This window comes from Sus scrofa, chromosome 14, assembly GCF_000003025.6.
Source record: "Sus scrofa isolate TJ Tabasco breed Duroc chromosome 14, Sscrofa11.1, whole genome shotgun sequence".
In the NCBI taxonomy this organism is placed as follows: Eukaryota; Metazoa; Chordata; class Mammalia; order Artiodactyla; family Suidae; genus Sus; species Sus scrofa.
In genome coordinates this window covers 9196947-9210432 of record NC_010456.5, presented here as the reverse complement: position 1 = coordinate 9210432, position 13486 = coordinate 9196947, and the positions used below count along the sequence as shown (strand labels likewise).

The following is a 13486-nucleotide window of genomic DNA, read 5'->3' as shown; positions in this document are numbered from 1 at the left end:
TGAACGCTCCCTGGCCAAGGAGGGAATCCCGGCCACAGCAGCGACCTACACCACAGCTACACCAATGCCAGATCCTTAACCCATTCAGGTGATCAGGGATCTAACCTTTGTCATCAAAGAGACAACACTGGATCTTTAACCCACTGTGCCACAGGGAGAGCTCCTGAATAGATGTTCTTACTTTTAATACAATTGAGTGTATTTTTTTTCTTTTAAAGTTAGTTTGTGTGTGTGTGTTTTCTTAAGAACTCTCTGCCTACTCCAAGGTCAAAATGTTCTCTTATCCTTTCTTCTGAAAGCTTCACTATTTTATCTTTCAGACAATTTTTATATGGCATTAAGTAGGAGACCAGTATCTTAATACAGAGCATCAACTGGCCCAACACTGTTTTTGGAAGAGATCAGCTTTTAATCCCTGAATGCCAGTGTCATCCTTAGCAAATATTTTGTCACTGAGTCTGATCCTTTTAAATAGCTGTATAGTATTCCATTGTATGCATATGTCATAAATAACAGCCTGTTCCCGAGTGATTTGCATTTAAGCTGGGTTTATGTTTTTGCTATAAATAATGCTATGATGAATAATCATGTCCATATATCATTCCTCACATGTGTTAGTTTATCTCTTGGACCAACGCATCAAGATGGAATTGCTAGATCAGAGGATGTGTGCATTTTTTATTTTAATCAATATTTGATAAAGATTGTACCTAATTTAATGGGATTTTCAGATCATAGTGAACTGCACACACATTATTGTAACACACAGGAGGAGTTCCCATTGTGGTTCAGTGGGTTACAAACCCAAGTAGTACCCATGAGGATATGAGTTTGATCCATAGCCTCACTCAGTGGGTAAGTATCCAGTGTTGCCATGAGCTGTGATGTAGCTCTCAGATTCAGCCCAGATGAGGCCTTGCTGTGGCTGTGGTGTAGGCCAGCAGCTGTAAGCTCCAAGTCAGCCTGAGTGCTTCCATATGCCTCAGGTGTGGCTCTGAAAAGAAAAAAGAAAAAAAAAAAAAAAGACCCAGGAGTTCCCCACTGTGGTGCAGTGGGTTAAGAATCTGATAGCAACAGCTCTGGTTGCTATAAAGGGTGGGTTTGATTCCCATCCTGGCACAGTGGGTTAAAGGATCCAGTGTTGCTGCAGTTGTGGTGTAGGTCACAGCTGCAACTCAGATTTATTCCCTGGCCCAAGAACTTCCATATGCCATGGGTACAGCCATTAAAGAAAAAAAAAATACCCAGCACATTAGAACTTCAATTATACCAAAGTTCCCAATATTTTTGAGCCTCAGGATCCCTTTTTAAGAACGATCAATGTTTACGCTTCTAGTATCCACTGATTAAGAAAATATACACAACCGGAGTTCCTGTCACGGTGCAGTGAAAACGAATCTGACTAGGAACCATTAAGTTTCGGGTTCCATCCCTGGCCTCGTTCAGTGGGCTAAGGATCCGGCGTTGCTGTGAGCTGTGGTGTGGGTCACAGATGCCGCTCAGATCAGGAGTTGCTGTGGCTGTGGTGGAGGCCAGCAGCTATAGTTCTAATTAGACCCGTTGCCTGGGAACTTCCATATGCCGTGGGTACGGCCCTAAAAAGACCAAAAAAAAAAAAAAAAAAGGGAAAGAAAATATACACAATCATGTAAGTTCCCAGAAACTGTGTGTCAGAATCCTGCAAGATGGAAATTACCTAAAGTGAATCATGCCATCACGCTCTGAGGGGTGGCCTGTCTGCCTAACACCGCAAAGAGCAAAAGCACCTGCTATTTGTACCTGTTCTGAAGGAGGCCCAAAGCCCAGGGCCTCCTCATTTTGTTTAAAATACGAATCTACAAAAAAAGCCCCCCTGCTCTCACTTCCAGGTCAGTTTTAAAATCCTTGTGACCAAAACACGGCCCTCCCTTCACCCATCAGCACTTTGTAAACCACAGTGACATTCATCCTCCAACATGCCTATAATGTCATGAGAATGTCAAGCTTCTTATTAATGTTGTGCTTGACATCATGTGACCACCACGCTGCAAAGGACCAAAGGCACAGGGCCGGTTGCTGGCCTGAGACACTGTGAGTACCATGGAACCCACAGCGTGACTTCCACTTTGCAGGCTCAAACCTCCAAACACACTTCCTTCCCAGAACTCTTCGAAAGGGGAAGGTTATCGGCAACGGAAACCATCAACAAAATGAAAAGGCAACCAACCAAAAGATGGAGTATTTGTAAATCATACATCAGATAAGAGGATAATATCCAAAACTGGTAAAGAACTCATGCTATTCAATATATAAAAAAAAGAAAGAAAACCTCCCCATAATAGCCAATTAAAAAATGGGCAGGAAATAGACTTTTTTTTTCCAGAGAAGACATAGACATGGCCAAGAGGTACATGCAAAGATGCTGGACATCACTAACCATCAAGGAAATGCAAACCACAAAGAGCTATCGCCTCACACCTGTCAGAAAGGCAATTATCAAAATGACAAAGAGATAACAAACACTGGCAAGGATGTGCAGAAAAGAGATACCTCAACCACTGTTGTGGGAATGTAAATTGGTGAAACCACTAAGGAAAACAGTATGAAGCTTCCTCAAAAAAAAAAGTTAAAAACAGAACTACCACATGATCCAGAAATTCCACTTCTGGACATTTACCTAAAGAAAACAAAAATACTAACTCAAAAAGGTGGAAAAGCCATTAAAAAAGAAGGCAATCCTGCTATTTGCAACAACATGAGTGGACCATGAAATAATTCTGCTAAATGAATAAGTTGGAAAGACAAGTAGCACATAATATTCCCCATACGTAGAATCTACAAACAACAACAACATAAATACAGAGAACAAACTGGTGGTTGCGAGGGTGGAGGGGGCAAAATTAGTGAAGGAGGGTCAAAAAGCACAAATTTCCAGTTATAAATACATCCTGGGGATGCAAGGTACAGCATGGTGTCTGCAGTTAATAATATTGTGTATGTGAACATTTCTAAGAGTAGATTTTTTAAGTTTTCATTTAAAAAGAGAAAGTAATATGTAACTCTGGTGACTGATATTAACCAGACTTATTGTAGTGATCATTCTGCAATATTTGCAAATATCAAATCATATACTTGAAAAAAATGTCATGTTATTCATATCTCAATGTAAAAAGTGAGAAGATGGGAGTTCCCGTTGTGGCTCAGGGGAAACACATCCGACTAGCATCCATGAGGATTCGGGTTCGATCCCTGGACTCAATCAGTGGGTTAAGGATACAGTGTTGCCGTGAGCTGTGGTGTAGATCGCAAATGCAGCTTGAATCCAGCACTGCTGTAGCTGGGGTGTAGGCCAGTGGCTACAGCTCCAATGTGACCCCTAGGTAGGGAACCCCTATATGCTGCAGGTGCAGCCCTAAAAAGACCGGCCCCTGGGGCGGGGGGGCAGGGAACACTTGCTTTCTCCAGATTTCTGAAGAAAACGGAAGCAGCTAGAAGGCAAGTTAAAACACATTTGCTACTAGCCCTGGGATCTTGGTGAAGTCATTTTATGCCTCTGGGGAATATTTTTCCAATAAAAGAAGGTGTTGGCCAAGAAGTGATACATACAGAATCTAGTTCTTAACATTCTATGATGCTATACACAAAAGAGCAAAGCGGTTAGATTTCTACAGCTGAGACATATGACTTGTTATAACTCTCTGGCAGGAAGGCTGGGGGGTGAGAGCCCTCTGGTCCCAGGCTCACAGAAAGTACAAATTAAATACAGTGCATCCTACCTCCCAATATGCATGTGGGTATGAGCAGGTAACAAACCAGTCAGTAGGACACAGAATTCCTCACGTTGTTTGAGTCATAAAAGACCTATTTTCAAGATGCAATTAATCTCTGCTGCAATTTCCTTCCCTCGAGTTGTTTTAAAAGACAAAAAATGGATGATCAGGATTCTTAGAGGGAGGAGTTCCATGGCCGCCTGGAGGTTAAAGATCCAGCATTGTCACTGCTGCGGCCAGGTTTAATCCCTGGCCCACAAACTCCTGCATGCCACAGGCAAACCAAAAAAAAAAAAAAAAAGATTTTTGGAGTTCCCGCTGTGGCACAACAGGATCGGCAGTGTCTCTGCAGTGCCAGGATGCAGGGTTCAATCCCCAGCCTGGTTCAGTGGGTTAAGGACCCAGTGTTGCTGCAGCTGCGGTGTGGGTCACCACTTTGGATTGGATCTGATCCCTGGCCCGGGAACTCCATATGCCACAGGGTGAATAAAAAAAGAAAAAAGATTCCTAGAAGGCATCTTGGGGGTCCCATTCCTTTAAGGGGTTGTGAACAATCCCATGGGGTGTAGAGATGTCAGAGAAAATGGCACAGTCCGGTAAGGTGGATCCGTGTAAACAACAGCAGCTTTGCAATGGCACAGAGGTTTGTGAAAAGACAAAGCTCACTTTTGTCTCGCATTGGAGAAGCGGCTGCCAGCAATTCAGACAATCTTTTGAGCTCAGATGGGCGGCCCAGGCTCGGAGAAGGCGTGGCCTGGACATCCCCTGGAAAAATTAAATTAACACAAGCATCCTTGCTCTGCCTTGCCCACCCAAATCTCTAACTCAAGAGCATTCCTTAGCCTGATCTCAAAAGCACTTTTTTTAAGCTTAAAAACACAGCTCTATTATTCCTGAGGTATGCTGCAGGCTACTTATAAACCAAGGTCAAGGGACTCCCAGAGGATTTCTCATATCCTTTAATGTCCATGCACAGTGGACATTTCATGGGCGAGTTTACCTACTTGATGAGGAAGAAAATGATTTTCCCTCCTTGGAAATATTTAGTAAAAAACAAACCATGTGACCACAGTCAAGTTCCTGGGCCAGAGAAAAGAGTCAAATTCTATTTAATTCTATTCTCTTACAACTCATTTTGAAGAACTGAAATGAGCTGTAAGAGATTCTGACCCATATATCTTTTCATATTCTTTTGACAGTAAAATATTTTATATGTATAAAGGTATTATGTCATTATACTGAGTATTGCCGGGGGGGAAAAAAAAACTAGAACTTGGAACTTTTTTCCTTTATGGAAAAATTCATTGCATTAAGATTTAGTTCCTTACCCTCAAACCCCACTGGTTTGTTTCCTAAAATTTAGATGAGGAGAAAGCACAAATTAAAGTTTCAGCTAACATGATGGCTGATTTGACCACTAGCTACAACAAGCCTTCTGTAAATTTGGACAAACTAAATTTTGCATAACTACTACTTTTGTTCAAAGGTCCTGGCCGATACTCTAAATTACTTTTCTTCTCCTTGTTACTTGCTATCTTATCTTTTTTGTTTAATTACCTGTGTACAGGATAGATGAGCTTATTGCGAGGCATCTCAACTCCTTTTTTTGGCCACACCCACAACATGCATAAGTCCTCGGGCCTGGGATCCAACCCCTGTCACAGCAGTGACAATGCCAGGTCCTTAACCCACGGAGCCACCAGGGAACTCCTGGACTCCTTTTTGGTAATAAGAAGTACCCGATGAATTTAAATGTCTTGTTTTTTTCCAGTAGATTGCATCTTCTTTCCTTTCCAGCTCATGCTCAACACGGCAGTAATCCAGTGAGTCAGAACCCCCAAAACTGTATTTGCCATCAAGGTGGTCAAGCCTTTTCTTTGCATCTAACCAGTCCTACAAGGCACCTTCCTCTGAGAAGCCTCCACAAATAACAAAGGGGGAAAAAAAAAAAAGCAGGAGTTTCCTTGTGGCACAGTGGGTTAAGGATCCAGCAGCTCAGGTCACTGCTGTGGCAGAGGTTCTATCGCTGGCCCAGGAACTTCCGTATGCCGAGGGTGCAACAAAAATCTATTTTATCTATTTTTTAAATGTTCCTTTTCTTACTGCTTTTGACTATAAGTGTGCATAGAGCAAAATATTCCACAATGTGGGGAAAATTCCCTCTTAGAGCACACAAGACAAATTTAGGTAAATGATAGCATTCATTTTTTCCTTCAATATTTATTTACTGAGTGCTGACCACAAACTAGGTGCTGTCCCCAGGGCTGGGGAACACTGATGAAAAGGATAAAGTTCCTGTCCTCATAACTCTACATTCCAGTTTAGGAGACAGACAGTAAACTCAAACAAATAGGACAATTAGGGAAAAGGAGAGACTCTGAGAGGCGTGGCCAGGCAGAGGGAAGGCAAAGACAGTAGTACCTTCAGCTGGGGTTCCAAGGAAGCTCTAAGGAGGATTATTCAAACTGACACCTAAATAATATAAGAACATGATTCCATTTTTTTTTGTCTTTTTTGTCTTTTTAGGGCTGCACCCACGGCATATGGAGGTGCTCAGGCTAGGGGTCTAATCGGAGCTACAGCTGCCGGCCTACATCACAGCACAGCAATGCTGGATCCAAGCCGCATCAGCAAGGTACACCACAGCTCACAGCAATGCTGGATCCTTAACCCACTGATCGAGGCCAAGGATTGAACCCACAATCTCATGGTTCCTAGTCAGCTTCGCTTCCGTTGCGCCACACAGGAACTCTATGATTCCATTTTTAATTCTCTTTTCTCTAACTCTGGTTGATCCCCACTATTTGCAGATTCTATGGTATTTGCAAATTCTCCCACTCACTAAAATTTACGTGTAACCCCCAAATCAACACCCCTGGTGCTTCAAGGTTGTTCTCAATTGTGTGTAGAGCAGCAAAATGTGACATGCAAGTTAGGGGACTCTCCACCTTTTTGCCTCAGTTCTCATACTGTAAAGTTCTTTTCAGGGTCTTAACCATTGTGTCATGTTTTTCTCACTTGGTGCTTTTTGTTAATGATTCTGCTATTTAATTGACCCCCCAATTTTACTGCTAACCTGCTATGTCATGTTGCCAAGCCCCAAAAGGCTGTGATTTGCCTTACAGAGAAAATACGTGTGTTAGATAAGCTTCATTCAGGCTTGAGTTACACATACTGCTATTGGCCATGAGTTAAATGTTAGTGAATTAATGATTTGTAGTAAATAAGGTCTTTAAATATTAAACAGAAACACATGAAATATAACATGTATGTTATGTGTATATAACATGAAGGTTATATATTGATCAGTAGGAACCTGACCTTGTATTTCCCCTAAGAGCAATGGTTCAACACGCACTGAGTCAGTGTTCACCATGACTTTATAGGACATTAACTACCAGAATGACAAGAATCTGCATACGTCGAAGAGAAAGTTTCAGCTGGGTACCAGCTTCCTTCCTCTACAGTGGAGAAAAATGACTTTACAGGCAACAACATCAAGCCAGAATCCAACACACTGCTGTTTTATTTTTGTTGCCTTTTTTTTTTTTTAATGGCCGCACCCACAGCATATGGAAGTTCCCGGCCAGGACAACACAGCTATGGCAATGCCAGATCCTTTAACCCACTGTGCCTGGCCGGGGATTGAACCTACAACTCCAGAGCAACCTGCAGTCGGATTCTTAAAAATACTTGTTAATCAAAGTAACCATAATAAACTCAATACATTCTTGCAAAAAAGATATATATTTTTAGACCAAAACTACTTTTCCAAACAAAAGCACTTAGAAGAGTGGCACTGTTTTGCATATTTGTAAGTATCTTTTAGTGTCTGGCTTCACAAAAGGCTGTTGGATTCTCATACCTGCCTCTGCATTCAGTCTGCCCCTGCATCACACTTTATGTAGCATCTGGGAAACTATACTATGATATACTTAGGAGAGAATGAAGTGACAACAGGCCAATAAAATACTAGTATTATTACTGAAAAAGTTTTAATCTCATGGCCCCCCCAAAAGTTATCTCCAAGACCACATGTACCTGGGACACCCTGAAATAAGAGTTCAGAACAGTGCCTGTCACAAGGTAAATGCATAATAAATATTCATTCTCTAGTCCTTGTTTTCTTAGCCTCAGTGTTTTTCGTTTTTGTGTGTGTGTGTATGTGTGTGTCCCCGCCCTTTATTTGGCCAAACTCGCGGTATGAAGAAGTTCCTAGGCCAAGGGTCAAACCCACACCACAGCAGCAACCCAAGCCACAGCAGTGACAGGGCTGGATCCTTAACCCACTGCGCCACCAGGGAATTCCACCTCAGCCTCAGTGTTGTGAGAACATGAATGCATTAGGGCAAGGACTTCTTCAAGTCATTACAACTGTGTAATATCTAGCTTGGTTTCTCATATAGACATATGATGAACAATATCACTGTGGCTGCTTACTGTGGTTCTATAACTAATTAGCTCTACCATCTTTATAGCCAAGGATTCGTATTCTGTGTTCAAATTCAGAGGAAAAATAAATGACACCTGTTTTCTGGCATTCAGCATTGTTTCAATTACCACCACAGGCAATAAACTACTGGTATACTGGTAATGCTGTCTGCAATTGAAATCACAGGTGTTTTCACAACTTAGTACGGTTACTATAAATATCTTGAAAAATCATATATGCTAATCACTAATTCAAAAGTACAGCAGTGATTACACATTAAATAAAGAACCACAGGAGTTCCTGCTGTGGCACAGTGGGCTAAGAATCTGACTGTAGCGGCTCAGGTTGCTGCAGAGGCATGAATGGGTTTGATCCCCAGCCCACAAAGTAAGTTAAAGGATCCAGCACTGTCACAGCCATGGTGTAGGTCACAGTTGCAGCTCAGAGTCAATCCCTGGCCTGGGTACTTCCATATGCCACAGGCGCAGCCATTAAAAAAATAAATAACCATGTATATTACACTATCACAAATTTTGAAAAACTATCTTGACAGCTATATTTCAACACAGGTGGCTTTATTTTCGATCCTTCATATTGGACTTTATGCAACTAAAAACATTATTCTGAGACGGGAGCGGGAGGGGAGCACCTTTAACCCGATGGCCAAACAGGTTCACGCAACCAAAAGGTAAGAGCAAGTCGTGTGAAGCAACTCACTTTACCTCTCTAGGCATCAAGTGCCTCTCTTTCATTTATCCTTTTTTTTTTTTTTTCGGTCTTTTTAGGGCTGCACCCACAGCATATGGAGGTTCCCAGGATAGGGGTTGAATCAGAGCTGCAGCTGCCAGCCTTCACCACAGCCACAGACACAGCAACGCGAGATCCGAACCATGTCTTCGACCTACACCACAGGTCATGGCCATGCTGGATCCTTAACCCACTGAGCCCGGCCAGGGATCAAACCTGCATCCTCATGGATGCTAGTCAGATTCGTTTCTGCTGAGCCACAACGGGAACTCCAACATCCTCTCTTTAAGAGAGAATTGAACTCATTACTCTCTGAAACCCAGTTCCACTGCTCCAGCTGGGGTCTATAGAACCCGATGCCGGCAGCAAGAAAGGACGGGGCCCACGGCACATCCGAACACATTAACAGCTATGAGAATCTGGCTTCGGTTTTTTAACTGATATTTAAAAATCTACAAAGTTAAATGTTTTTAGGCTAACTGGGCCAAGCATAGCTAAATAGTTGAAAAGCTAACAGGGAAGCAAATATTCCCCCAAAGTCCCTTTTATCACATCACAAAAATATATATGACAAATTCCAACAAACAATAATGAAGGAGTTGCAAAGAATCCATCATCAACACAATAGGGGTCTATTCTTGATATAAATAGCTTGTTCGGAGCAAATTTAAATGTTTTCAGCAGATTCAAATGTTTTCATCATCAGAAGATTGGATATTTATCACTCATGTTTGCTTAGCATCTAAATAAAAGTGATCCTCATATCCTCAAGCAGAAAAAAATTAGAGAGAGAAGGGAAGAATAAAGGAAAAGAAAACAAGAAAGAAAAAGGGAGACAGAAGAGCTTTCCGCGGCTATACGGCAGAGCGTGTGTTCCTAAGCCCTCAGCATTGGGCACCAGGGCAACTATTGGCCCAGAAGTTTAAAGCACGTCTGTGGTCCTCTCATAGGTCATTCAAGCCCACCTAACGCCAGACGTGGAGCCAACAGTTGAAGAATGAAGAAAGCCCGGGAAGATTGCATTCCAGTCCCTGTAGAAAAATCTAGGCTGTCAGGGACAGCCAACAGTGGCACCAAGACAGGTGGAGACTGCCAGCTTCCCTGTGCACAATTCAGTCTGAGATCGCAGTGCTACCCTCCCGGAGAGTAGCTGTGAGTCATTCAAATGCTTCAAAATAGCCATCTCACGGTTTCCTTCAACCCAGAAACGAAATCCGTCCAGCGGACGCTCAGAAGTGACAAACCCCACCCCCACCCCAAGTCCAAGAAGCCAATCTTTCCAGTTATACTGAAACAAGTCCGTCTATTCCAGGCCTGCTTTCTCAGCAGCATATTTCATTTGCAGAGATAAAGACAGACTGAAAACTCGTACTGGAGTGAATGAGATGCTAAAACTTAATGGGGGGGTGCACTAAATCATCAAAGACATGAGATTAGAACACCACTCCAAAACCAAGGACAAGCAGTTACTGAAAGCATGCTCCAGGCTGGGTATATCTCTTGAGTCACAAGGATACAAAACCATAACCCTCTGAATCACTGGACCAAAGGATATGTAATAAAATGTAGGAATGGTGAGGAAGTAGCGTGAAGGTGTGAGGTCTGGTAAACACCAAACCTGAAGGAGACAGTGGGTGGGGATTCCAGCCCTGAGTGAAAGGCTGGATCGTGGGATGCAGAGGTGGGAGGGCACACTGAACAGGGGACAAGCACGGGGGAGCAAAGTCCTAAAGGAGGGACTCTCTCCATGGGATATTGCACAAGAGGGAGGAGAGAGGCGTCTGCGCCAGAGGGTTACTGAAAGCGGTTGGGAGACACAGTTCGTAAAAGTACGTTGAACTGGATTATCAGAACCTTGAAAACCGGGCTCAGTTTAGACTTTGCCCTGTAGGCCAAGGAAGAGGAGGTGATATGAACAACCATGTGTTTTAGGAATAAACAAAGGAGACTGAGCTCATCAGCTCATCCTCCTAACAGTGGGCCCTTTTGTCAAATTCAGATTAATCAGCATCTATTGTCTAGTGACAAATTTCCCAAGCTATATGCTGGGGCAATTTTGCCACCACCTATATGCCCTGGAAATGCAATTCACATCTCTTGACTGATGATATATAACAGGGTAACCTGACTCCAGAACAGGAAAAAACAATTTTTTAAGAGAAAATACTATAGTTGTTCCTATGACAACAATAAAACCCATATTTTTAGGCTATGTTTGCATTAACTACCAAAGTCATAATAGTTTTGTAAAGCTTATATCCTGTTAAAATTAGAATTGATCACTTTTTTGTAAGTGGTAAGTACTCATTAGGCAAATATATTTACTCATTGCTAAATATAATTTAATTTGGGATTTAGTTCCCAATAACACTCACAAATAAAGGAACTGACTCCATCTCACTTCCACAACTACTGGCTACTTACTAACTGGCATCTGATCAGGAGCCCCTGTCCGAAATCTCATGACCAAATCAGGAAGAGGTGATCTGGAGAAGAAACAACATCCACTCATTTCTGAGTTATACCCATAGAAGACTGCAAGAATTCTCTAAGAAATTTAAAGGAAAAAAATTTCTGCAGCAGAGGAAAAAGAGGTACTTATATGCACATTATTATATACACACATATCTGCTTATTTATAAAGGAACACAATCCAAAAGTAATACATATGAGAGGGTTAGTTGGTTTTTTGTAACTGACTCAGGGATACAGAGTTAAAAAGTACCTAGAGATGCTAGTATCTCTGAAACTGACACAGTGGTCACGAAGCATAGAATAGGTTTAGGGACCCCCTCCCCAGTAACCACTAAGGTGAGAAAAAAAAAAAATGGGGGCAGCATGGGAGAGGAGCAGACGACTAAATTACAAACAAGCCCAATGAATGACCTGGAGAGGAAGTGATAAAAGTCTCAACCCACACAACTGTGTTTATCCTAGGGAATCTCACCCAAGCCTAACGGCCATTGTAATCGCCCGGCTAAAGGCAGAGCTCTCTCCCACAAGACCTTAGCAACCTCATTCCTCGCTAACTAGTGGAAGGACCAAGGTTTTTCACCTGGTTCAAAACCCCGCCCAGCCGCTGTTTCGGATCGAAACTAACAGAAAAGCAATCAATCCTCTGCACGTCCCGGGGCCTTCCAGCACCGCTGTAATGAATGCCAAGTGCCTAGCCCGGGACCTGTCACAGTTTTCCTAAGGCTTCGTCTTATCCCACAGCGGAATCGGGAATCACAAGGCAGTTCTGAAACCCTCTCCACACACACTCTGGTAGGGGACGAGTATCTGCACAACCAGCCCCGGGGGCCAGCCACCCCCGTTCCCAAGCCACACACTTCCTGCCGTTTCCATCACCACCACACCACCCCTAGAGTTTCGCGTTCAGTTAACAACTGCTCTCAGGATCGGAGTGCCTGGGAGGAAGGAGAGGAGGGCGGCTGCCCACCCCCAGCACCTCACTTCGGGCTTCCGAGAGAACCTAAGAGGGAAGGCAGAAAGCACTGGGGCAGCCAGCAGATCTCGCGTTCTGCCGGCCTCCGCTGGTTACAAAGTACTGAATGAAACCACACGGCCCGGGAGGAGGGGGACGAGCACCAGAACTGGGTGCCCGGGTTTTGCACGTTTCTGCCCTGCAAAGTGCTGCAGCTTTGGGTTCGGGGGACAGGACTGCCAGTTCCGGAGCACGATTGCCTTTTAACCATACGGATCCCCCAAAGCCAGCATGAATTCCCACACGGGGCTCCCGGGGAGGGTTCCGACTCCCACCGCCCCCGGGGTGGCTGCAGCCGGAGCAGAGCCCTCCCCGCGCCCCCGCGGGCAGCGGGAGCCGGATCCCGGTCCCGGGAAGGCGCGCACCTTCTGGCCCGGCGTCCGCCGCCCAACTTTTCGCCGGGCAGGGCCGCTCGCGCTAACTTGGCGGCGGCCGGGTCGGGGGCAGGGTGGGGCAAACACTCACCAACCCCGTACTTCTGCCTCTTGGTCGGGATCCAACGGGCCATGGCGGCGACCTCGCCCCGCGGCGGCTGCTGCGGCTACGGCGGCTACAACTCCCGGGGCTCCGGACGCCGCCGCGCCGCGCTCCTGCGCGCCCCAGGCTCTTCCGCCATGTTCCGGCAAACTTCGCCCGGCCCCGCGCGCCGTCTCCCCGCCGCGCCGCCGGCTATCCGCTCCGGCTCCAGCCCCGGCCCGCGGTCACCTGCTGGGCCAGGCGGCCGCGCCGCCGTGCGCGTCCCTCCCGGCGCCGCCCCGGCCCCTCCCGCCGGCCGCGCCCTCCTCCCGCCGAGGCCGCCTCCGCGCCCCGACCCGCCGGCTCCCGGCCTCTCCCGCCCGCCCCGGGCTCCGCGCTCTCCCGGGCCGGGGCCGGCTCCGCCTAGCGCACTTCCCGGGAGCAGTTTCCCAGCACAGCCTGGGGTCCAGTTTTTTCCTTTCTGTGTTTTGCTTTTTCACTCCCGCCTTCCCCACCCGGACTAAGCCCGGGAGGCTGGATCCCGGGGGGCGGGTTCCCCGCCGCGGGCGTCGGGAGGGCTGCGCTGGAGGCTCTCCCAAGGAGTGTGGGGTCCGC

General features: G+C 45.3%; 1 protein-coding gene across 1 annotated transcript in view; it reads right to left on the bottom strand.

The window, feature by feature from the left end:
* The window catches only part of DOCK5 (dedicator of cytokinesis 5), a 241436-nt gene extending 228283 nt beyond the window's left edge, over positions 1 to 13153 (bottom strand). The window contains 1 exon segment of the mRNA XM_021073736.1: positions 12881 to 13153. Within this exon segment, the coding sequence (XP_020929395.1) occupies positions 12881 to 12923 (43 nt within the window). The 5' untranslated portion in view covers positions 12924 to 13153.